This window comes from Pseudopodoces humilis, chromosome 3, assembly GCF_049639895.1.
Source record: "Pseudopodoces humilis isolate 2021_Gansu_Grassland_sample_001 chromosome 3, ASM4963989v1, whole genome shotgun sequence".
NCBI lineage: Eukaryota > Metazoa > Chordata > Aves > Passeriformes > Paridae > Pseudopodoces > Pseudopodoces humilis.
In genome coordinates, this window is record NC_142202.1 from 18,973,600 (window position 1) to 19,000,050 (window position 26,451).

At 43.9% G+C, this 26,451-nt stretch overlaps 1 protein-coding gene across 1 annotated transcript in view; it reads right to left on the bottom strand.

The window, feature by feature from the left end:
* The window catches only part of TGFB2 (transforming growth factor beta 2), a 58,488-nt gene extending 37,490 nt beyond the window's left edge, over positions 1-20,998 (bottom strand). Inside the window, exon 1 of the mRNA XM_005523324.3 lies at positions 20,222-20,998. Coding sequence (XP_005523381.1) covers positions 20,222-20,564 — 343 coding nt within the window. The 5' untranslated portion in view covers positions 20,565-20,998. The remainder of the gene's footprint in view (positions 1-20,221) is intronic.
* Positions 20,999-26,451: the final 5,453 nt, after the last annotated feature.

The following is a 26,451-nucleotide window of genomic DNA, read 5'->3' on the forward strand; positions in this document are numbered from 1 at the left end:
GGATAGTGTCAAAATGGAGAGAAGGCAGAGCTAAGGAAGGAGATCCAACGGCTCCAGAGTGCAATGAAAGAAAACAAAGACTGAATAGTTAATTTTCAAGTAAATTATGAAAGTGCTAATCTAAGGATTAGTGGAATAGCACCTACATGTGATAAACCACATCTCTAGTTAATCTGTGGCACCAGTTGCCTAAAGCACTGCAAATACATAATAACTCCTTCCTCCTTGTCAGCTAGCCCAAGGGTGGAGAGAAGGGCACCTGGATACAGCAAGGCAGCCACTGAGACTTACTTGAAGCAAAAAAAAAAGAGAGGAAATGTAAAAAAGGGTAAACTTATGTGCAAAGTAACATAATCGATGGCATCAGATACAGGCCACTGGAAAAAAATAGTGCTTGAAAATCTCTACTAATCATAAGAGATGAAATACCACTCTCCTGAAGACCAGGGAAAGGTACCATGCTAGCATGAAACTTGAGTAGTCCCTATCCAAAGAACAAAAGCTCAGGAATGTAGAAAATTATATTTCTCATAAATACCAATTGTGTGCTCTGGGATACCAAACCTAGCCAACATTGTACACTGAGTCAGAAAGATGATACAGCCTTATTTTGATTTCTTGAAAAGAGTATGGAAAAATTACTTCTCAATTCATTCAGTTATTTCAAAAGAGAGGCCTGGGAGAAAATTATTCAAAGTTGTTTTCTCCATTCTTTTCATAGCTTCCATTTTTTGGAAAGGGCATCAAATCCTAATTCCATCTGAAAAAAGGAATCAAAATAATAATAATGTGAGATGGAGAGAGTCACAGCTGAGCTCTATTCTTCTCAGCTGACAGCCTTCTGTAGGCAGTTGAGTAAAAGATACTACAGAATGCTACTGCACATACTACAGATACTACTCATCATTCCTCAGGTTGATTTTGAAAACAAAAAGAGCACGATGATCATGACACTGTTCAAATTTGACAAGTGACTTTAACATACAACCAGCAACTCAGCTGGCTGTTTACAATATATTTCAAGAGGATTCCCAAACTTTGTTTTGCTTCTCCAAGTACATAGTAAGCTACAAACCAATTAAAAGACCAGTTGATGAACCAGGGCCACAGCACAGTGTGAAAAACCCCAGACACAGACCATGATCTCAGGCAGGGATCCAGGCAGTCTCTCTGACACACACATTCAGTCCCTCTTTTTTCTACCTTTCTTATACAAGAAATGCAGTTCTAGTGCACAGCCTCGTGTGCAGGGGACTATGGACACCTGCACATTTTTCTACAATTACCTAACCTTCTGAAAATACCTGCCACAAATTAGCACACTATTCTTACAATTAAGATAATTTCAAGTACAGTGTCAAGCATCAGAAGAAGACTGGAATGGAGCAATCTAAGCAATCTATTAAAAAAATAAAAGAAAAGGGGAGGTGAGGGAAATAAGGGGTGGAGAGAAATTAAAGGCAGAACGAGAGTGGAAAAATATTCAAACAAAAGATTTGTTAGCACCTGGAAGAAAACAAGGAGTTGAGTAACTGCTCACATGGCCTTGTCAGAAGCAATTAGTGTCCAAACAAACTGAAGTGCCTTCAGGACTGGATAACAAACTTCACAAATAGAGGAGAAACCATGGATGACATATATATTGACTTCAGTACGTTTGGACACTGACATGCCTGTTAGCAAAGGAGGGAAATGGAGTCTAGACAAAAACAGACAGTAGGCAGTCTGCAAGGCTGGAAAACTGCCCTGAGCCAGCAGTTATCAGTGTTTCCTAGGTATAACAAAAGCTCTACCCACCTAGGTGCTGCAGAGGAATGAGATTACTACTGAGTATCAAACACGGACTAATGGGTTGGGTTGCTCAGCCAGAAAGAGACTACTGAGGGTGTTACGTAAAAACAGCCCCCAGCTATCTAAGCAGCTGCCACAGAAAGCAGGGGAATGATCCATTTTCCACGTTCCTGAGGGATAAATCCTGAGTAGCTCTGAGCTGCAGCATGGAAGATTTATTCTAGGCATCATGAAAAGACAACATGGGCCTTGCACAGAAGGCTGCCACTGCATCCAGAATGAGTGGCAGGCTTCTAAAACCTTTCCTGTTTAAGGGAAGGATTTTTACAGGACACCAATTACACACATAGAGACCAGATAACTTAAAAATTTAACAATATTTCTTCAAAGCATTCTGTTTCCTGGGCAGTGCACTTGGAAGTCTGCTGCAACTATCCTGGACTAACTAATAATAAATCATAACAGCTCCTTAAGTTAAAGAGATAAGCCTTGTGTTAAATGAATTTATACCAGGATACTTGACATGTATAATGATGCAAGTATAATGAATAAATTCTCTGTGGTATTAAAACCAAGTTTGTGCTTAAAACAATACAGTAAATAATTATAACTGATACTCTATTCCCTGACTGTGAATTCCCCAAACTAGGATGCTATGTAGTATGACACTTTCCTCCAGTGGTGATTCATTATTTTGGGATTGCTTGTTATATTGCTTGAAAAGTTATATTCAGTGTGAAGAGTGATGGTGAATTTTTGTAAAATTACTATGATATGCTTTTTTTTCCCCTTAGTCTTTGGCATTATTTCATGCTAAACTTTGAACTTGCTCCTTTCACTGATGTGCATTTCAAGTTTAAAGCGAAACAGTCCAATAGCTGAAGCCAAAAGTTTGACCTCCATTACAACTGCTGTAATCTTCTGGGAAAATATCCTCTTGACTCTAATTTCTTATTTCAGACTCACCATGCTGCTGATGAGAAATAATAGTTATTGGAGCTGTAAGGCCAAGATTAATGTCTGGCCCTGAAGAAAAAAACCCAACAACTCCAAAACAAAACAAAAGAATGACCAGTAGCAGTGAATGAACACATGAAGTTTCTCCATTTCTCATGTGCGATCACTTCCTAGATAAGCAATCTGGATGAGATGATGAATACTCTCACATGAAGAAATATTTAAGATCACATGAAAATCTCTGGTTTCAAGCACACGTGCCCTTTACAGCATGACTGATAATACCACAGAGCATCATTATCTGACTTGTCAGCTTCAATGGGAAGAGTACTGTGAGATCAACAGTGCCTCACGCACCAGGGCCCTGATCTCTCACTGGGACTCCAGCAACTACTGTAATACAAGTATTACAGCATTCTCCACTTTGCCTCAATTGGATAGTGTTGTTAGATGGATGCAGCATGTTTCTATCAAGAAATACTTGGCTGCGCTTCTAGAGGAGTGAAATGATCCCTGTAAATACATGGACAAATTGTGGTTGGCCCTTGGCTCCACACATCAGAAAACCTCTCTGTCAGCAGCTGCAATATGGGGTGAAAGTTGGCTGATGCACTAGAAGGACCAGAATGGGAGCAAAGAAAAGGATCTCTGTTACAGGAGCTGTGGAGAGCCCTGACTCACTAAACATGGGCAGTAACAGCCTCCCCAGCTGGACCGTTCCTACCCATAGATGTTTTACTTAGCACCTCTCAATAACACCAAAGGGGAAAAAAAAGAAGTAATATCCATAGTGAACTTCTTTCTCTATTTTTCACTTTTTCCGGCACAGAAGAACAAGACTGCTTTCACGTAGATTTTTTTTTTTTCCTTTGGTGGCATCAATAAAAGTTTAAAGCTCCTTGTCAGAAGCAAAAAAAGATTACAAACAACACAGAATGGCTGCCAATGCCCTTGAACTAAGAGTGCTCATTGCCCACCTGCTTAGCTGTCAGTACCCAAAAACACTACCACTGCTTCATAATGCTAAAAGTAAGATGGATATTTTTGTATTTACTTGAGGTTAACAAAATTTCTAGGACAGACAGATCCCAACCTCTCATGGGGTTTCCAAATTCCAGTCAGTGACACAAATTTTTACCAGGAAGATTTTGGCGGAGCAAACGCCATTTGCACAGCACACAAGATGTATTTGCTTTTGATGGCGTTGGCTGCTTTTTGTCAAGTCAGCCATCAGCAGTTTCTGCATCCAATGGCAGGATCATGAATTGCAACAATCCAAACTAGAAGTTTGTAAAGCTCACCTCACTGTAACCAGACTTTCAGGAAAGTGGATAAAACAAAGGCTCAAATTGTTTCTTCCACCTTTGAAAACACATGGGAGCACGTGCGAAGCTTCCCCGTGATGCTGAGGCTTCCTACCGCTTAAAGACTTTGTTGGTGCAAGTGCAGGAACCAGCTCCTCGTGTGAGGAGCTTTGTCACCAGTGGTAGGTCAGTTGTGACTTGAAGCCAAGCCACAAACCTCTCACCATTTGCTGGCTTCACTTAAGGTTCATGGTAAATGCTGAACCAGTACAGATATAGAGGAATGTATCACTTAAAAACGTGGCATGAGAATCCACGGCATCTCCAGGTATCACTGAAGTGCCTTAGGAAGAAGGCAAGCAAAAAGTTACAAATTTAGGCGAGTCAGACTTGGAGACAATTAAAAGAAAGGCTTCTCCAGGGGAGTCATTTCCAACTGGGACCTCTTCTGAAACATGTCTGTGATGAAATCGTAAAAGGGGATAGATACTTCCAAACTTTTTCCCAGAGGCTTAAAAGAGAAGCCTCCTTGCTTGTATATTTCTGATAAAGGCCCCTGCAATGAAGACCAAGGAATTAAGTTTAATTAGATTTTACCAGGAAACCTGCAAGATTTCACTTCAGAGAATACTCCAAGAAGTAAAGCATTTGCAGTGTTGCTGACAGCAACTTGTCTGCAGGAGTCCAAAGCCAGAATGCAATGCACTCTTCCTGCCCAAGACTTCATCTCAGCAACAGGGCTCAGGTACTGCAGCACTCAGGGCCCCCAAAAGCAAACCCACAAATCCAAATATATCAAGAAATTTGGAAAAAAAAAAAAAAAAGGAATCAGAACATTCCAGCACATCCAAACCTAAATATGCTAAATAAAATGGACTAGGATAAACTATAGACTTCTTTTTAACCGAAGAAACATGTGGATGATTATACCAAAAGGGCACTCACACCAGGTGAATAGTGATGATGACCAGACACATGGGAGCACCCATCTTCCCTTATTAGTAGTTTTAATCTACTGCTGTTTGTGAGAGCAAGCTGCATCTTCTTCCTCTATAGCTGTTTTTCTACACAAGTGTGCCTCACTAGTTAGCTACTCTAACTGGAAGATCCAGCAGTGGTCAGGAAATTTCAGGAGTGCCTTGCAGAGAGTGGAGGAGATGAAAGCAAAGTCCCACGGCACAGGCTCCATTCCTCTCGCCCCACCTCTGCCAGGAAGCGCTCCTGTTCCCCTGGCAAGCAGCACAGCTGGCTGCCTTCTCCTGCTCCGCCAAGGGTCCAGAGAACAGCCTTTCCAAACTATTCCCTGGCTGGAGGAGGAAATGAAAGCAAGTTATTTTCAAGAAAAGCAGATCGGATTGTTCAACCCTTTCACTCTGGGGAGGGAAAAAAAAAAAAAAAAAAAATTATACAAGAAGTAAAAGTATAATGAAGAGGGAAAAGTGAAAGAAAACTAAGTTGAGTTTTTTTTTCATTGCAGAGAAGTCAAGATTCACAGACTCAAAGCATAGGCAACACATCTTTAAATGATTAAGATAAAGAGAGCAGACAACAGATGAATGCTAGAGACAGAGGGAAGTGAAAGTTTTAAACCACATTAAAACTGTTCAATCTTTCCTGCTTTGTAACAGTAATTACAATTAAAATGATTTACACTCTGGTGCAGTGCAAATCAGGAACAGAAAAGCACAGAGATTTTAAGCCTCTCTCAGGAAATCTCTGCAGCCACTAGAAATGCCACTAGCTGCCTGCATTCAGGGAACACACACCTGTCTGCCCATCCAAAGGTGCTCAGCTTTCAGCTCCTTCCTTTGCTTCTTCACTGCAGCTGGCCCAGAAAGCTCCCAGGCCACTTCTGAAAATCCCTAAAATGCTTCATGTTCTGCATGGGAAATGTGTCTGCCCACTGAGCCCAGAAACAGCTACAGAGATGGACATGGAAGGATTAGAAGTTGCAGCACAGACAGGACAGAACAGTAGAACAAAACTTGAGAAAACTCATCTGCAGAGCTTCATGTTCAGCTAGCCACAAATCCTGCTACCATGGAATCATGGCTAACACGGAGAGGATTAATGCAGAGTAACTGGTCACTCTCTCTGACATAGTAACTTGTAAAAAAACAAACAAACCCAGATTGCTCCATGAAGATACTTGCTAGAGTCAGCTCCAATTTTCGTGCTAACAAACATATCAACTCCTACTATTTAAGTACAGATAACCCTAATGCCAAGGTCCATTTACTAAGCTGCAATTACTAGGATGACTTACTATCCATTATGCCCTCTACACTATTTTTAGCACAAGTGGAATTTCTTTACAGGTTAAGGGCTCAGACCTCAGGGTGGGGAAGGAAGAACACATCCACTAACTACTTTGCACATGGAGTCACCAGCTGAGTCGGTGACTTGGAGGTCTCCCATGTCTTGTGCTATTGAACATGGAAAAGAAACCCAAAAATATTATTTGCCTTCCAAAATTATGGTTTCTGGCAAGAGAACTAACCTCACAGCTGGAGTGTCTGGCCCCTTGCTTCTCTGAAGGAAGAGCTGCCAATGGTACAAGCCCCAGATAACCCGTCACCACCCAGTCTGCAGTTTGGAGTGGTGGGTGGCACCACTTTCGTCAGCATGAGTGCCACCATATGCTGCCAGGCCACGTCTTTACACCTGGTTCCTGAGGAAATACGGTGACTCTCTGATGAGCTGGTCTCTACAGAACCCTGACTTCAGGTTGCCGGCACTTCAACAACTAAGCAGCTTCAAAGAGCCAGACTCAAGTACCGATTTATTTTTAAGATGGAAGCGAGCTGCTTGACAGGCAAGATTCAAAGCCCAGGTAGAGGATACTACCTTGTGTTCTGCACAAAACCAGGAAGTCCCAAAGAACTGAATGTATGGGTTTAGTATTAGGAAGGAAACAGTCATACAAAGGTGATAAAATAATGAACTGAATCAACTGGACAGAAGCGTTTACAGAGAAAACTGGACAGGATAATGGACTGACACTTAGCTTGCTGGACAAGTAGAAATGATACACAATCAACAAGTAAGACCACTTGGGTTGGAAAACTGTCTGTGAACCATAATGAAAACATAAAAACGCCACCCCAAGAAGATAAATTAAAAAATTGTAACCAAAAAAACAAACCTACAACTAAAACTAATACCTGCTGAGAACTACTATAACATCAGAAAATAAGAACTGCAGGTAACAGGCAAGAAAAAACAAATGGGCAGACCAACTCTATGGCGATGAATCTTAGAGATGAAATTTACTTAAGTACTAAGGAAGCTTAACAGTGATATTCCTCCATTACATAAAAACTGCTGAAGTAGCAGTACAGAAATATGAAATATACTTTGGTAGATAAAAAAGCCAGGCAAGGATAAGATGAACAGATTTTTTTTTATTCCAGCATCAACTCAGAAGGTCTTAAAACAACACTGTAAAACAAGTAAGACCGGATAACTTTTTAAAGAGCTGTCCAGGGAAGAATGTAAATTATTAAAACTAGCTTTCAATAAATCCTAAACACTGAAAAATACCTTAAAGATTTTGAGGCAGAACATAATTGTTCATACACAATCCTAAAACAGGCAATCCATGATATCGCACTTTCACAGTCAGCCTTATACTGATCCCAGAAAAAATACGTGAAGTGTGGGAATAAGAAAGAGCTCAGAGGAACTAAGGAAGTATAATCCACAGCAGCTCCAGGAAAAGAGGTCCCACTGGTCTGTACCTTAGTGAGTGACACGGGTAGGTAAGACAACTGTTTTAATATAACGTACTTGGGTAGCTGCAAGACATTTAAGCTGGTGCTACATGATGGCTTCATTAGGAAACAGGAATGAGAAGACACAACCAGGCAGTAAATGAATCAAAGCCCTGCACTTTTGTGAGACTAAAAATGCAATGGTAAACAGCAAACCATTATTGAGAGGAAAGCATCTACAAAGGTCACATTTTACTGTACTCTACTATCTAATATTTTTATCCACCAGCTGGAAGGAAACCAAACCATTACTAATCAACTGCAGATTCAATAATGATATGGATGTGTTAAATAATGAAGAAGATGCACCAAAAATAGAGTGACTTGAATCCTGAATTTTCAAGGTGTACACGTTTTTCAGTGTGGAAATACAGCGGCAGGACAGAGAAATTGGACCATACTTCCAAAGAAGGCAATTCCATCTGATGGTCAGCACCTCTGAAAAGAACTTGGAACAGACCCTGGTGGGTAATTACCCAAGCATGAATTTTAACTTCTCTTTACAGAGCTCCTGGCAAAGTTACTGCCTAAGTTAGCTGCATGAACTGTGTAGTATTGAATTATAGGAGTTTGCAACATGCATGTAACTAGATAATGGCACAGCCACTCTTGAAACACTGTGTCCAATACGATTGCCCAGAGTCTCAGCAGAGCATCAACAAAGCAAAGGAGTTTCAGAGGGGAGCCATGAGAGTAACTGAAAAGGTTAGGAGGTATCCCATGGATTACAGCACACTTTAAAGAGATGTGGCTTGATCACAGACTACAGATCTGAAAGACACTTGAAACTGGATAAAGCAGCCTGTGCCAAGCTCCTGGAGGAGCTTATTGCAGGGTCTTCCAGCAGCCACACCAGCTTACTCTTAGCCAGATCTGTTCCCCTCTCCAAAACTTCCATTTCCTGTGGGTACCTACAGAAAACCCACAGATCTGACAGTGGGTCTTCAAAATAGCAAGTGAAGGTTTAAACCAGATTCAAATGCTAGAACTTCAAGCTAAACAACATAAGCCATGAAGATACCCATTTTTAGTCCCTTTAATTAATCACTGGAATAATTTACAAAGTGTGCTGTGAACTCCCTTTCAAAAAGGAATTAATTCAAAACTCAATAGCCTGGAATATGCAGGTAAAGAGATCAGAAGATCATAATGAGAACTTCCAGCTTTTTTAACCTGTCCATTCCATCACAGCTCAAAGCTTCCTAAAGCAGTATCAGTCTCATCCTTTCTAAAGTATGATACCAACTGTTGATTAGCCAGGAGTGTGAACAAATGTGGAAATGTTACACCCTGAGAAGAACATCTCATCCTTGCTGAGATGAGCATCTCCTTCAGTTGCCAGGCAGCATACAGGCTCAATCAGAAAGCTGCCTGCAGGTCTTGCTGACCTTACATTAAGGCACTTTATATCCTGTGACATTAAAATATTCCCTTTTATTAAACAAGAACTAAACCACTTGGTTTCATATCCTGAATCAAATGAAAACTCATCCCACCAGGACACAGGAAGTACCACATAGATAGAATACAAACCAAGCTTTTTGCTCTGCTTTTTTGAAAAAAAAAACACAGACAAACCCCAACAACCTGTGGTGGACGTTGAGTCCCTTCAGGGTTTGAGAAGTATAGAGTAGAAGTACAAATATGATATAGAACAGCATTCAGGACATTTCTTATCAGCAAAGCAGATTTAACTGCCTCAGTCTTCATCTGAACAAAAGCCTGGAATTCTCAAAGGCTACAAAGAAACCACTCCTTTAGGTGCTGCTCTAAGTCCTGGCCACAATGACTGTTCTGCTTGCCGAAACAACTGCTGCACAGAATCGTTTCAACATCACAGGGGAAAATCTGGAGTGACTTTACCGACTCAAATTAAATTGCTCCAGCTCTTCATCCATGCAAAAAAATGTATTTCAAAAGTCTGTGAGCTTAGAGACACATCAAGTCAGAGAGGTTTTATGTAAAACCACATGCACCTTCATGCTATAAGCACAGCTCCTGTTTCCAAACTCCTTGGCTTTCCAGCTTGTAAACTCAGCATATATCATGTAGCAAACTGACTTTCAGAAATGGTCCTCCTGGCTCCAGCTCTATGCAGAACTGACTTTTAAGATTTTATTGATAACATAAAAACACCTTGTTGGCTTAGCCCTGACCTTTCTTTACAGTCCACTGCACAGAGATTTGCCACATTCTTAGTCAAAGCCTTTAAATTCTTCCCTGCTCTGGGTGCTGAGGTTTGATTTTGCATATGTTTCTAAGAAGCCTCTGGATGTGGAATGATGAACTTCTAGACAAAAACGCGCTGTAGGGAGGACGATAAAGATATATTATGGTATGTTTATTTGCCAAGACCTTTGCAGTCAGATGGTCATTTATTTTAGACAAGGGAAGATGTGGAATACCTAAGAAGTACAGGGCTTTAACTTATTCCTCCTTCTCTGCATTCTGCAACTCTTGCCATATTGTCACCATATGCTGATCCCAGATGACATCTGCCAACAAATGAGTCCACCAATAAAGCTAACTAAGGTGTTTGTTTTCAAACGTGGTCTTTGTTTTTCAGGGCCTTAAGCAGAAGAATGTCTCCAGTGGAAATTCAATAAAGGGGAAAGCACCACATTACAGTAACACACCTCAATATATACTGGAGATGTGGCCACTCCCTGAAACAAAGGAATGACACTTAATACCTGACCAAAGACTTCTCCAGACAGTGGAAAGACTTCCAGCCTTTTCAGCAGGCTTTGAACCAGGGCCCTTAATCTGGGGAACATACTCTCAGAAGGCAGAGAAGTGGAAAAGTTTGACTGTATCACATGTATAGCTGGCCCAGTGGCAGTAAGTGTGCATGAGGCAGATTCCTTTCCAGATTCTACCTCAACAAATACACTTCTAGCCAGAGAAAATTAGGTTTCCCAATAAAGTGTGGTAAATAATGGGACTGCAGCTTGGAAGAAGGCAAGTTCCTTCAGATACATGATATTGCTGTAACTCGGACTATGGCCACATTCATAAAGATCTCTTTTTCTAGATTCTTCTGGGAGTCTTTTCTTCCCTGATTAGCAAAGGGAATGTGAAACTTCCAAATACATGGCTCCTAACATCAGGGAGAAATGCAAACTGGAAGGGGGGAATTCAGGTTCAAAGAGGGAAAGGTCAGGCCCCCAACAATCCGTTCTGAGTCCATCCAAACTGGGCCAAAGCTGCTCACTTAGCTCCCTTGATTTGCAAACTGTTTATCCTGGCAGGGAGCCTCTCAGTTCCTATCACACCACCAGATCAGAACAACAGATTGATTTTCAAGAAAGCTGGAACTTGTTCCCCACTCACAGACCAAGAGATGTGTGTCTGCTGCAAGAGCCTGCCATCGTAGGCTGGATAAACACGCAACGAGCACAACAAGTGAAACGTACAGACATCTTTCAGCAAACCTCAATGTTGAAATGCGGCTACTTCACTTCCAAAGTGTGCAACAAGGAAAATCTGAGCATAAAGCAGTGATTGGCACAAGACATACAAGCCCTCGCTCTGCCAGGGAGGCCCAGAGCCAACTGCAACAGCCAAGAAAACTGGGTTGGATCTCTTGAAGATTGGGCGAGAATGAGAACATCAATGATCTGCATAGATCCAACACATCTCCAGACTGTTTACAATGTCCTATCATGTTGGAGAATACAATATATCATTTATCCTTCCCTGAAGGCAAATATCCCTTATATCCCCTGCAGGCATTTGAAAGCAGAAATGAACTGCCAGTGGACCTGAACCTTGGCATCCATAGACCTTGCTTACTAGGCAGTCACTAAGGGCTCTGTAAAACTATTCTCCAATCAGCTGGATCAAGTCTTGCACCAAAGCCTCAAAGCACAAAGGCCAGGAACTGTGATGCCAAGGGCAGAGCTGCCCCTCTATAGTCAGGAAGAACAGAGATGTCTCTCCCTTTGCTAGTGTGGACCACCCATGAGACCAAGCAGAGATGGGACAAGGAGCAGCAGCCTGTCCCAGAAGGCTCTGGTGAACACCAGGCCCTGACCACCACTTGTGCCTTTGTTTCAACCCACTGCTGCATCAGAAGAGGCCAAACTTGCAGCATTGTTTTTACACACTGTTTGGAAGATGTAAAGTTTCGCAGGTGTTCTTCCAAGTGTACATCCTGGCAGTCCTAGAGATCTTTATGACCGTTTGCCCAAAGCCCCAGAGAAGTAATTTTATTCATATTGGACAATGCCCACTCAAATAAGCAAGGACCGTTCTCTCAATTTGGGGTACTGGAGATCAGCTGCAAACACAACTGAGGGCTCAGGATAAATAAGTATAGTGCAGAAGCCTTCATCAAATATGTGATTGTGAGGTGCTCTCTGACCACTTCAAAAGACTCAGTGCTGCTAACACCTATTAAGTTTTTCAGCCTTGTGAGTACAAAGTTCACCCACAGGGTTGGGGGATTTTGTGGATTGGGTTTTTTTCCACCCCAAGGAATGAAAACCAACATGTTCTGATTCCTATCTTTCAATCATCACCATGGTAAAGATATATTACCATCACTATTTCAGCTGAGCTAGCTGCTGAATTGCAAATGCTGTAAGTAAACAAAAACAAGTAAGAGAAGGAACTTCAACAGGCTTAGCTTGCCTTTTAAAATTCAAAGCAGGGGTTTAAAAGAGATGAAGCCAGGGAAAACATTGGATACTAACACCAGCCAAACAGGGAAAAATAACGAAGTTGTAAGCCTGAAAAACTGAAATGGAAAGAATGACAGATTTACTGCTGCATTTGATGCACATAACCACCGATAGACTCTCCCCAGGAAGTGTTGAAATTACCATCACTGAAATGAATCCAGAAGCTAAAAATTAAATTATCTTTCCCAGAACATTCCAATTTGCGCTTTGGCAACAACAGATGTTTTAATACTCTAAAATGTATGCACGCGCGTGTGTGCACGCATGCACACACGCAACACACCCTCAAGTACAGTATCCTCTTTCACGCAAGACCTCCCTCTTAGCTTGCACAAAGTCAGACTGAACTCACGGTCATTCTACAAAGTCTTTGCTTCAAAGTCTCTGCTCAAATGCACAACTGTCAGATTAAGCAATCCATAAGGAGTCTTACAGCAGCTCCAAGTTATGAATGAATGGTTATTTGTGAACTTGCCTGTCAAGACAGATGCGGTATTTGTCAGTGCAGCGTGGATTAGATACGATGGGAAGGAGCCAAACAAGCAAAGTGAAAGGTCAGTATCACAACATTTTCCTTCCCCGCCCCTCCTCAGTTTGCCTAAAACTATGCCACAGCTTTTGCTGAAGTCCAATACAGTAGTCTATTTTCATGCAAGTTACCATGCTTATTTGAAAAGCAACATTCAAGCAAGAGAAGCAAAATAAAACTGTGCGCAGAGGGAGAGAGGAACAGGAACATTTTGGTGCAGGAAAGCTACAGCAGAGGGACAAATCCAAGACTGCAGAAAACATCACATCCGTAATGATACTGAATCAAGACCACCCTGTAGAAGCTGAAATACAGTGCATTGTTTTCCTTGTACTAAAATGCAGTATTACAAGGATTACAGGTTAATTCATGTTGGAAGTCCAAACTTCAGCTCAAAGCAGGGTCAGCTATGAGGTCAACTTATGTTTTACAAATTATACAGTTATTTTTAATAACCTGAAGTCAGCACCACACTGCACCAAGTATTACATAACAACAAAAAGAGGCTCCCTCCCTAAGAGGGGAAAAGCTCAGCTCTAGAATGAAGAGCCTGAATGTCAACGAGCATCACACCTGAAATGAGAAGCATTCCTCAGACACTGTCCAAATTAAAACCTGAACAAGGGAAAGATGTTCTGAAGATCCTCTCCACACTCTTCTGCCACGTATCTGCTGCAGAGGTGCCTGTGAGGTCCAGCATCTCCTGAAAACCAAACACGGATGCCAGAGAGCCCAAAAAACTACGCATGTTTCAGCAGAGCCTGTCTCTTCACAGCGAGTGAGCAATCTCTCTGCACGGCTGCCTCAACTCATCCAACCTCCATCCAACCTCCACCACAAGCAGCCAGAAGCTTTCCCAGTGGCATGAACTGCCATGTTCTCTTTGGAAAACCTGTTTGTTTTAAAGAATGCTTTTACCCAAAGAAGCAACTTCTCTACTGTGGACCAATTTGCAGAGCACCAAACACATGTGAAAAAACTATAAAGACCAGACAGGTCTAACAAAGCCAGGTCTAGCCCCTCATTTCTGCAAAGCCTGTCCTGTGCCATTCGAGCTAAAAGAACCACAGCAGTGAACAGCCTCATGAGCAATTCATAAATCCAAACACAACTGGTCACACTGGAAGGAGATAAAACACAACCCTTGACACTAAGGGGTTTTTCCCCAACATTTTATTGTCTTGTACAGACAAATCTTTGAGTTTCTCCTCTATACCCTGCAGCTGTATGTCTTGTACAGTCGGGTGCCCAGCTGCAATCATTTAACACAGCACAGACAGCAAGGACAAGCACGGGGGAAATGTTTTAAGAAGAAACATTGCTGCTTCAGATTGACTACTACAGGAAGCCAACCAACAGTGATGCTGGAGCTAGGCACCAACTATCAACAGCACAGACTGAAGGGGAAGCAAGCAACAGCCTGTGGTGGAAGGCAGGGTGCAAGCTTTCCCTAAACAAACGACCAAACCAATCCTTTTAATCTAAACAAACCACCAGAAACATCCGTAACACATTATTACATTAAATAATACCTGGGGAGCATATCATCCTCAAGCTAAAACTGCCTGCTTGAAAACATGCTGCATGTGGTTTCACAACAGGAACAAAAACATTTGTGTGTCTTCACTCATGACTCGTTTTGTCACCATACCCTGGGGTTCCTCCCTTTATCTGTAATACAGGAGCAGTCTAGCACATCAGTGCAAAGGCAAAGGAAGCCAGCTGCCCAACAGGGTCAGCCTTCTTCAGGATCACTGAAGAGTTTCTTCTTTCCTCTCTAAAACATGCTGTAAAGCATTTCCTTCTCACTGGGCTCCCATGCCCAAATGACAGATTTCATCACAGTGAGAGGGATTTCAACTGTCTGGCTTTGTTCATCCCTGCAAATGCGCCATAAACCGGGCTGCAGCTCAGGAAGCTAATTAGGCATACACAGAGCCTTAATGCAATGAGTCTGTTCGTGTGTGTGAAGCTCCGTGTGCATTTCAGGGCTCTGCTGAAGAAGCTCACTGAGAATGACAGCCAGTTCTCTCATTCATCCTTTTGCTCAGCTCTGGTGCGGACAGGAGTCTCAAGCTGACAGCAAAATGCTAGAAGTAATAACTTCAAAGTTACACAGCCATCCTGATGGCTACTACAGTTCTCATGCAGAGTACCAGAGAGGAGCAAGGCTAAAACCAGTACCTAATGAAGATGATGCTCTGCTTTCTTCACTCAGTCACCTACTCACACTAGTACTGCAAGTAGAGCCAGAAAGAGCAGCACAAGCTCTGGGCACTCCCTGCACATCTCCAGCCACGAGCAGAAGAGCACATTTCCAGAAAGGTCTCCGGGACTATAAAACATTCACACTGTCAATGGCTGGAGGGTGGGGAGCAGCAGGGGCACTGCTGCATGTTCACCACAAGGGCTTTTACGCACAGGAACAGTCTGCCCAGGGAAGTGGTTGAGTCACCATCCCTGGAGGTATTTACAAGTACAGATGTGGCACACAGGGACAAGGCTTAGTGGTGAACTTCACAGTGACAGGTTAACAGCTGTACTCAGATGACATTTAACAGTCTTTTCCAACCTAAATGATCCCATGATTCTGTCAAACCTTCTCACTCACCAAACTAGAGTGAAAAGTGCCTCTCTGGAATAAACACAAGAAAGAAGCTCCAGGAGGGTTATGGAAAGGACTTGGGAATATAGCCCTGTCTTGTAGCTCATCTGACCATGCAGTGTTAAAGCGGGGGGGTCATGGGTATTTAGCTTTTCTGCAGGCTTCATCCTCTGGAAGAAACTCAAGGACCATGCCTCATTCCAGACTGGCTCTTGGACCTTCCCCCCGTGCTTCCCAGCTTGGCACCCTGCTTACAGTAAAAGTGGCTGGTGATTCAGAAGCCAGGCAGGAAGCACATGTGGTGCTGCCCTTCATTAGTGCACCAGAGCATGTTATTTTATTATGCCTCTCAGTATGTAGAGGACTACTGTCTAGAAAATTACCCTGTGCCTTTCTAATGCCATTTGCAATTTCCTGGGGTTTTCCACCTACGAAGGTTGCGTTAAATGTCATTCCTTAAGGAATAAGGAACTGTTCCCCCACCATGTCTTTCCTTGGGAAAACCTTCACATTGCTTCAGGTGCTCTCTGTAATGCAGAGACAGTATGCCTGGCAAACACCTCCTCCTATGAGGTGCTCCAGAGCACAACCATAGGTCCAGAATAGCTAGAAAGCTTTAAAATTAGTTGTTCCTCCTGAGTCTGTTTCCATATCATTAATAACAGGAGAAAACCTGACAGATTAGACTCTGTGTTGTGCTAAATGTGAACACAGGTGAGCTGTTAACGTCGTGCTAATGATGCAGTCAGTGCTGGGAGCCGTCTGCAGGAGCAGTTCCGGTACCCTGAAGACAAGGAACACACATATGTGTAACATTGCTGGTAAATTGAGTCCTTGTTGATAAAGTAGAAGCATGTCACTGTGCCCTCCCAGCTTATAATGTTGTCTTTCATGGGGCAAATATTCAGCAGAATGATGGCCTGCCTATGTAAAGCAATATTCATGGGACAGAGCTCCTGAGAAGAGTAATCCTAACCGCTTGGGCAGGATAGAACCCAGGGAGACTCCTTCACACTAAGGTAGCTTAAAACTCATGAAACCCAGGCCCAAACCCAGAAAAAACTGTGTTTTCTTAGGCTAATGAGTACTTCTAAACCTATCTTCAGGAATGCAGAAAACTTTAACATTTACCTGCATTGGCCTTAATCTGTCACTACAAACCAGTTCACAGGCTATGGTAAAAACTGCTTTGAATGAAGATGACAGAATGGGACTTCGCCTCCAGGTACATGTGTTGCCTGTTTTTCTCAAGTCTGCCCATTTTTCATTATCATTACAATTCACCACCCCTAATTGTGTTTGCATTAAATTTCTGTTTACCTTCAGTGCAGTGGCAATCATCACTTAGCTTAAGTATCATGGCCTAGATATTCAACGAAGAACTCAGAAGTAATAAGCTTCCAATGTGATCCAGAATTCACAGTAACCAGTTTTACTCAGCATTTACTCAGGTAACTTTGCCTAGGCAAAAAATTCCCAAGAACTCTCTGATATTGTGCTCAGAGAACACCATATCCAACCTTCCTCTTTAAACTGCTCTGAAAAAAACCTCGAATTCTGACTGCCACCTGGACTTAGAAGAGATTCAGACTCACACAGATGCATACTGTCCTGAGCACAAGGCATGCTTGACAGACAAAAGCTTTCTGTTTTTTCCAAATGTCTTTGTACTATTTTTTCTGACACTTCTTTCACATCTGTTGCTTTTGGGTCAGGCAAGTCCCTGACTTGCTTAATTTCCACCTATATCCCGATGTGTCCTTAACCTCAACCGGACCCTCAAGCCAGATGCCCCCTTACTTCCTCAGTGTAAACCATCAGTAAACCTTAGCACAACTTTAGTTTGAGCCTTAAATTAACAGCATGTGAAAAGATTAATATGAATAATTTCAAAACTAATCAGATCCCTTCTTTAAATGTTGACACAGTATTATTTATATCCCATAAATACCTTCTTGACTAAAATTCATCCCAGGAGATTGGCATCTTGCCAGTTCTATTCATATTTACTGTATTTATACAGTACAGTTGGCCAAGGATAATATTTAAGACAAAATATGCCTTAGGGTATATACAATATCTCTTATAGTTTTCCTTTTAAATCTCCTCATTGCTAAAAATATTTAGTCTGAACTTTACAAAATGCCCCACGAAGACCTATCAGCGATCTGTAGTGATATATTGCTGACTATGAGTATAATTAGAGCATATTTGTAATACTTGGGTTATAGTCAGTTACTGGATGCTAACAACTTGTGGTAAAAACTGAACCACTGATCTTTCCCATGCCTGCCTTATAGCAGCTTTTGACCTCCAGTGCATTCACACTGATCCCCCTCTCCCTCCTGCCTTTCCAACACAGCAGACACTGCAGAGTTAAAAAAATCCACTCTGAAATGCCTAGGAGAAAGCGCCTGTGGCCGCCAGAGCTGCGCTTTCAATTTCTTCCTTTAAAATATGGTGGAGTGATTTCTTCCTTACTGTCTTTTTTGGAAAGGTTCGCTCCATCCAGCATAACTAGAGAGCAGTGGAAAAACAGTTAACCTACTTACTCTGATGTTAGCGACAGCCCTCGCACAGTAGTGCTGGATCTGCTGCTAGCTGACCCTCGGATCCCAAACGTCTGATGCACTCTGTTGGTAGATACCTGCAATCTCCTTTGCTCTTCCAAAGCCTCTATCGATACTTCAGACCAAATCTGGCCTCTGACAACGTTTTAAAAATAGATCCTCTATTGTCAATACCATCCAAGTCACACAGCACAGAGATTTTAATTTTCTGGAAAGTATGCAGCTGCAGTTTGGACTATGGGTGCTTTGAAGTTCGCTGAGGCAAGGACAGAGGACAGAGGTGCTCAGGACGGATGCACTTTACAATTCTCAGAGACTCTCTGCTACAGGGTCAACTCCCCAAGCCAAGGCACTGCTACAGGTCTTCCCAACCTTTGCCCATAGGTGCTCCTCTGCCCTGGGTACGATCTAATAGGTCTCAAAAGGAAGTGCTGACTTCTACCAAAACCACCAGCAAAATAATACAGTACGTCAACGTGGAAAACAAGCATGACTTCTGTGCTCTTGCTACAGCTATGAATTATACTGAACCACTCTGCTCATACCCACTTGGCTCCAAATATGTGGGGTTTTTTTAAAAAAGAAAGTATTTCTTCCCCAAGGGTAATAAGGGTGGAGTGTATTTATCATGGCTATTAAGGATGGTGCCATAATTACAATAATAAAATGGCTCTGACTGCCAGGATGTCCTGTACCTGATGTTGTCATTTAAGACCAAAGGAAGAAAGGGAGGCAGCTGCACGGAGCGCGGGGTTCAGATACCTTGGCTGGCATCCTAGGACTATCCCATGCAAGACAGAGCAAGCCCCAAAGCTACAACTTGCTAAACTAAAAATAAATAAGAGGAAAATGCAATTAGAAACTCTAGGATAAAGTTACCAAAATGGCTGAATTATCTATTTAAGCAAGAGCTATGTGCTTTTGAGAAACAGAGAGCAAGTATATAGGGCATCAGGTGGTGGGGGAGGGAAGAGAGCTAAATGAAATGACTAGGGACTAGGGTTTGGTTATGTGAACGGTGAAGTTATTTTCTGCTTCTGGTATTTCACTTTCCCTGGTATGATGATGATCTAGATTCTTTTAAGGCAGCGCGGTGCTTTTTCTTTTTTTTCCTATGCACTTAGGCTTTGCTACCAAAACAAAGAGGCACATCGTTATGATTATTAATCACTCTAAGTGGATTTGGTCTGCACAGAGCATTTGTACCTTTTTTTTTTTCTGTTCTTTTTTTTTTTTTTTTTTTTTTTTTTTGTGCAAAACGTGGCATGGATCACCAGAAGGTCGTTAAAAACAGCAAAAGGCAGACGGGCTGAGACAGGTTCCAAGAACCGAGGCTACCCAGAAGGGAAAAGTTTTTCTGTACCTGAAATGAAAAGTGCCCACGAACCAAAAGGGGAGGCTAGTTAAAGTGGGAAGAGGAGGAAGGACGTCTCTGTCCTCTCTGAGCACCAACGTGGACAGCAGTCTGCGGGACAATGTTCTACAGGGACACAGACAAGACGAGCTGGCGACTTTTTGTTGTTTTTTTTTTTTAAAGACCTCCTTTTCAGTTATGTAGAGATGGAAACCTGCCCGTTCCAGACACTCCAAGGGAAACAAGAGCAGTGGAAAGATATTGGCTCTTTCTGGAGGCTGTACACGGGGCTGCCGGGGAACTAAAGCCGCTGCTGGCGAGGGAGTGGGGGATCCCGGGAGCGGGGGAGCTCTGCTCAGGTACGAGGTGCTGCAGAGGCACCCCGAGGGATTCCTGGGTGACTTCAAAGGGGTCTGAAAACCTCGCGAGTCCGGGGCAACAGGTGACTCCCCCAACATACCCACCCAGTCATATGGATACCCCGTCACCTAAATTAAACCCTAGAAGCCTTCACCTAAGCGATGCCGAGGATGACAAGCGAGCCGAGCAGAGAAGGCAGATTATGGTGCTTGGGGGTGCTATTAAAAGGTGCTGAGCACCGCTAAGCCTCGGGGGCGAAATTACGCACACATGCACAAACACGGAGGACTTACTTTCGGGGTAAAAAGGCTGCATGTCTATTTTGTAAACTTCTTTGGCATAATACTCCTCGTCGCTCCTCTCCCTCTCGCAAGTGGCGGCTCTGTGGTTGGCTTTTTCCTGCAGCAGGTCCCTGGTGCTGTTGTAGATGGAGATGACCTCCGGGGGCACCTCCTCGGGCTCGGGGTACTCGTCCGGGGGGCTGGTGAGCTTCAGTTTGCTCAAGATCTGGCCCCGGATTGCCTCGATCCTCTTGCGCATAAACTGATCCATGTCGAGGGTGCTGCAGGTAGACAGGCTGAGAGCCACGGTGGCCAGATCCACGGTGAGGAGCACGCTCAGGAGATAGCAGTGCATTTTAAGTGTTTAAATACAGCGCCCCCCCCACCAAAAAAAAAAAAAAAAAAAAAAAGTGACAAACAACGAACGACAACAAGAAAAAAAAATTCAAAAATTAAAAAGGGGATCTCTGCAAACAAAGGGGAGATCTGCAGAAAAAATGCTCTTAAAAACCGGCTTGCGAGGGCCGTTCGCAATCGGAAAACGCACGGGAGGCGCCAGTGAAAAAAAAATAAAAAACACCAGTAATAATAATAATTGAAAAAAACCAAAAAAAATAAAAAGAAGAAAAAGCAAGTTGCTACAACTAGATAAAATTCGGGGGGTAGAGTGAGCTGGACAGCAAAAAAGGAGAAGGAAAAAAGCCCCCAGATAGATACAACAAACCTGCAAATCAAGTAAATGGCAGAGAGGCTGCTCTCAGCGCGCTGTAAAACAAAAATCTGAAGGGGGGGGGGGAGGGGGGGGGGGGAAGGAAAAAACCCAGAAAAAGGAGGGCGAGAAGGCGCAGTGATGGGTATCACAGGGCGCTGCCGCAGCCGGCAGAGAGAGGCTGCCGGCGCGGCGCTGAGCCCCGCCGTGCGCCCGCGGCGCCCGACGGCTCCCGGCGGGCAGCGGCACCGCCCCGCGCCCGGCGGCGCTCAGCCCCCGCGGCGGCGCGGGCACCGAGAGCCGCGCACGTGTGCGCCCGGCAGCGCCGAGCCCCGGCCCCCGCGCCCGGCCCGGGCGCAGCGGCAGCGGCAGCGGCAGGCGGCGGCCCCGCGGCGGCGCCCGGCGCCCGCGGCGAGCGGCGATCCCCCGTCCGGCCGCGCCCCGCAGGCTGCTGCGTGCGCCCCGCGCCGCATGCACCGACCCACCCCCGCCCGGGCCGCTGCGCGCCGCACAGCTCTTCCCAGCTCCCTCCTCTTCCTCCTCCTTCCGAAACGCCAAGCCCGCGCCGCAGTCGGCGAGGCAGCGCCGCCGCGCCCCGGCAGCCTCCCGCGGGTCGCAGGCGCGGGGCCGGCCGCCCCGGGCTGGCCGCAGCGCAGCGCCGCTCTCCACCCCCCCCCCCGCCGGCCTCCCCCGCGGGGCTGGGGCTGGCCCCGTCCCCGGCGGCTCTAGCGCTCCGCCCGGCGCCCCCCGCCTGCCGCCCCCGGCCCCTCGGCTCTCCCTGCGCGGAGGGGACGGGTGCCAGCAGATAACATCACGGCCGCGCAGGGAGAGGGAGATTTATACGATCTCCCCGCCCCACGTGCTCGGCTCGCTGCGAAGTGACGTGGAGGGGCTGCGGGAGCGGAGGGCTCCGCGCCGCCGCCCGGCTATTTATTCCCCTCCGCGCCACCGGCGGGGGACTCGCCGCAGCCCGGCCGCTGCAGAGGTGCCTCACCCCGGGGCAAGGAGAGGACAGGCAGCTCGGAGCCCAGAAGAAAAAGCAAGTTCGGCCAGGCTTTTATTTTACTTCTTGTTTAAATAAAGGCTTTAGTGCTTCTTTCACCTTTTATTAAAGTAATTGGGCCAAATAGCACTCTGGCGTTAGAGGAAGAATAACACGCCTCTTGGACACCGCTCAGACGCGTTCCTGTTCAAGGCTGCGGGGCAGCTCTGCCCGCTGCTCTGTCGCAGAACGCTCCTCGGCGCTGCCCCTGAGTTTCACTTCCAAGTGTGTTTTGGGCGATTCTCGCTGTTCCCCGGATACCTTGGTAATCGGTACTACCGGCCAAAGAGGGAGAGACAACAGACGAGGAGGATTTGCTCCTTCGCCGAGGTCTCCACTCCTGTCAGAAGCGTGCAAATACATCCTCATCTGCACTTGACAGAAACTCTCAAGCCCCAAATGCTTTGGCTATGCCTGTAATTCAATTTTTCCGCTGCCTCTTTTGGCTACAACAAACATCACAGGCTCCATCCATACCCTACTCTGCCCCAGGGAAATCACTCCACGGTCTACTAGGCATCCCTCTACTTATTGCCATAAAGCTTTTATTTTACAGTTCATTTATCACCACTGTATATTAACTTTAAAAAGTGATCAAGTAGCTTTTTTCTTTACTCTCACCCATTTTAGCTCTTCATTCCCTTCTGAATTAAGTTATCACAGGTTTTACTTGCCAGAACTTTCCAACAACATCATCCAAAGTGGGGCAAGGCTGTTTTTGAAGACCCTCTATTTTCAGAGATGAAGAAAGATGTAGAAGAGGTACTTGAAGGGCCATAGGTGTTCCCAAGAACAGCTCAGCCATTGCCAGTGGGTAATCACACACAAGAGAAAGGAGGTAGCACAACTGGCACCTGGAAGCACACTGAGAATCGTGTAAGACACAAACCAGCCAAACACCACTGAAGGCTTCCTTCAGCTGACCACACCTCAGGAACCATCTTCTTTCTGCAAAATTTTCAAATGTTTTCCAAAGCTGGAGAACGCCAGTCCCCAAATTAAACGCGAGTTTTTCCTTCCCAGTGAGGAAAAGTGCTTCCTCTGAGCAGCTGTGGCTGTGTGCTGGGGTGATGGAGGCACCCAGCAGCACGGAGCTGCCACACACTGTTTGCCTTGGCAGGGCTCTGCTGCAGGGGAATCTTGCGCCAACACGGAGCTAACCTCGGACTGCTGTGGGTACCAGCAACGATGACGTTCTGCGAGAGATGGAGGAGCTATGAAAATATATTTTTGACAGGTATGTGTACACACACAGGCTCTAAAAGTAAACTTCATTCTTTACCAGCATGTGGGTATGTACAGCCCTACACACAAGCAAGACTGCATCCTCAAGATGCAAGAGTTAATAGTGCTTTCCACTTAAATCCATGAATTCCTGCAAGGCCAGATTAAACCTCTCTGCCACAACATCACTCTTTTACTGCTGTACATGTCAATGTCCTGCTCCTACTGACCTCAAAAACACAGCTGCAGTGTCAGGAATGGCAACGTTTCCAAAATTACTCAAATAAACAAGCAAGCTCAACATGTAGACTCAGCTGGTTTCACTTCTGCAGCACACCTGTACAAAACCAAAGGGACAGTTCCTTGAGCTGTTACATCTCACAGCTCCACTGCTAGCCAGCTGAGGAATCAGCTCTGTTACACGAGGTACCTCAACCGCAAATACTTCTAAAGAAAAGGGTTATTAAATTATTTCCTCCAAAAGCTACAGCTGAAACCATGAAGGAATTCCTTATACAGCAACTACAGCCCTGTAACACTTGACTCTGTGTACCACTCACCTCAAGGGCTTCAGAGCAGTGATTGGGACAGTGCTGGACACCCTCCTCAGGCGCGGAACTTACCCCCATCTCTCAGGATCGTTCTGTAGACACAACCCGCCGGACTACAAAGTGTTTTGATCCTTGAAAGTTTATTATTGCTGGGAGAAAAAACAAAAACCCAACCAACCCTAACTGCAGTGACTTTTACAAATCCTGAAGCCCTAGGGATGCCCCACTGGAGGCCACCAACCCCCATGTGTTCAGTGCCCAGCTGGCCACGCTGCCCACAGAGCTGCAGGAGGTCCAAGATTCAGAGAAACCCTCCATGTAACCTTACAGAGATCCAGCCAGGCTGACAGCAAACCAGTTCAACTTGATTTTGAAAGTTGCTGAGATTCCTTCTGATTTGGCAATGATTCCTCAATGTCTTTTAGACCATCTAGGGGAAAAAAAAAAATAAAAGAAAAAAAATAGAAAATAATTAAGATAAATCTTGGGTTTGTTCTTTTTCAGAAGAGAAGAAAAACCCTTTTCTTCTCTTCTGACCCTTTTATTGTGACACAAGGCATCAAGGTTAGCCAAGCGCATGTCTCCATTTTGCCTTATGACTGCAACAAAGCTGGATTCCTTTATACTTCCTGATGTCACCATGGTGGTGTTTTTGCCATGCAGAACTTCCTGAGCATGCATACTCCATTCCAAAAGTCCTGGCCACTTGGGCTAAATCCCCAGCAACTGTAGAAGCCCACCACACACACCTGAGCTGCTCCAGTTTGTTCCAGGAAGGGACACCTACCTGCTAGCCATATCATTCAAATACACATCCATATTCATAAACGTCTATTTTCCATTATGTAATCTAAATGGAAAATACCTGGAACATATGCATCATGATAGATCTGGTTTTAGTTCTAAAATCTTCCCCTGGCACATTTAAGGAGGCTTTTTTTGCCACCAAAGTCCTGCGAACTAGACTCAAACAGGTGTCATTTTTACTTTGCTAAAGCGAGGAACACATAGAGAAGGCAATCAAAAATTGTCAGAAATGGCAAAACCAAACTGCAGGCACTCGACAAAGCTGGATAAAGTTTTATACCACAGAATTCAACAAGAAGATTACTTTTTACAAAGGTAATTCTACTTCTACATTCTACTGTTAATTTTTGTGACTATTATCCCAATTACAACTTTCTGTTTTATCTTGCAAAGGTTTTTAGCTTTTATTCATTCCACAATAGCTTTTATTGATGACTACCTGTTAGTTTCAAAAGCTGCTGGGATTATCTGCCACTGAAGTTTAACTCATCTGACATTTATCTCTTCCCTGAGCCTCTATGAAATGGCCTTGTCCTGTGGGGCTGCTGTCAGTGGAAGCTTTGTAAGTCAGAAAGTGGGAATGGGCCCTTAGCGTGCATATGGGGAAAGAACAGAACTTATCTGTTTTGGTGCTTTTAATTCAATACAATACTGTCTTTTTTACTTATTCTTTTTTTTTTTTTTAATAAACACTAACTGTTTATTAGAAAAACAGGGACACCTGGAAAGTTACTTCACTAAATGTTAAGGTTTCATGTTTCCTATTAAGTTAAAAATTACGTGGTCAAGATTTTACAATTTGTGGTTTCTTTTTAGATTGTTTTGGTTATACGCAAATGCGCTGTGCAAAATACAAAGGCAATAATCTTTCTAAAACTGCTGACGACCAGGTCATTAAGTAAGGTGGCTGGTCACATTTCATAAACTAAAGAACATTGTTGGAAGAGGAATAACTTTTAAAAGTTAAGAGGTGACTTTTGTAAATTCTCACACTGATGACGAGTGTAGGATGATTGCACAATTAATTCTTTGTGAGACGCACAGAAATCTGCAGCCATAACTGTGGTTGTGTAGAATCTCAGCCATTCTGATGCAGGGTGCTAGGGAAAAAAACTTTTGAATTCTCCTTTTTATAAAAATACACGTATAAAGGTTCAACTTGGAGAGCCAAGGTGGCACCTAATAAAGGTGAGGCAAAGAGGAGATGACAAATAATGGAAAATTGTAATATATACTACAATAAAACCTTAGATTTTACTGTTTATTATCCTTAGTGAAGTAGAAGTCCATACCTCTGTGCTGCACATTTCATTAGTGTGTGCTGTAACGCCTGGATGAATTTGAGAGCAAACCCTGCTGACCTTACTAACACAAGCAGGCCCCCTGCTCCAGGATTGCATTTCACACAACCACAGCCCATTCCTGCAGCACTCATGTTCCAGAAGATAAAGGCTATTTTATAGAACATGCTGTTTGACACGCAAGACTGCTACCCATATATACATATGTAACTTCTTGTCAACTTGCAAATCAAAGGTATGTTTCTGATATATATATATATAGAGAGAGAGAGAGAGAGATAATCTGTGTGAACCAGAACTTCTTTTAAATATATATAAAACAAATATAAAACATATAACAGGAATAAGAACTTCTGCTTTTATATACATTTATAGACACACACATTTTTGTGTACTTACATGTATTCATACATACATACCTATATACATAAAAAAAGTTCTCATTCCTACAAATAGATTTAATAATTTCAGTGGAAACAGTCACAAGAGAAGTCAACAGGATCTGATGCAAAAAGCCATTCATGCGTCATCCCTGAGAACTTATGGAATGGCATCATCTCCCACCATCAAGTAAGAACACAAAGCTTTAATGTCCACACAGCAGCGTA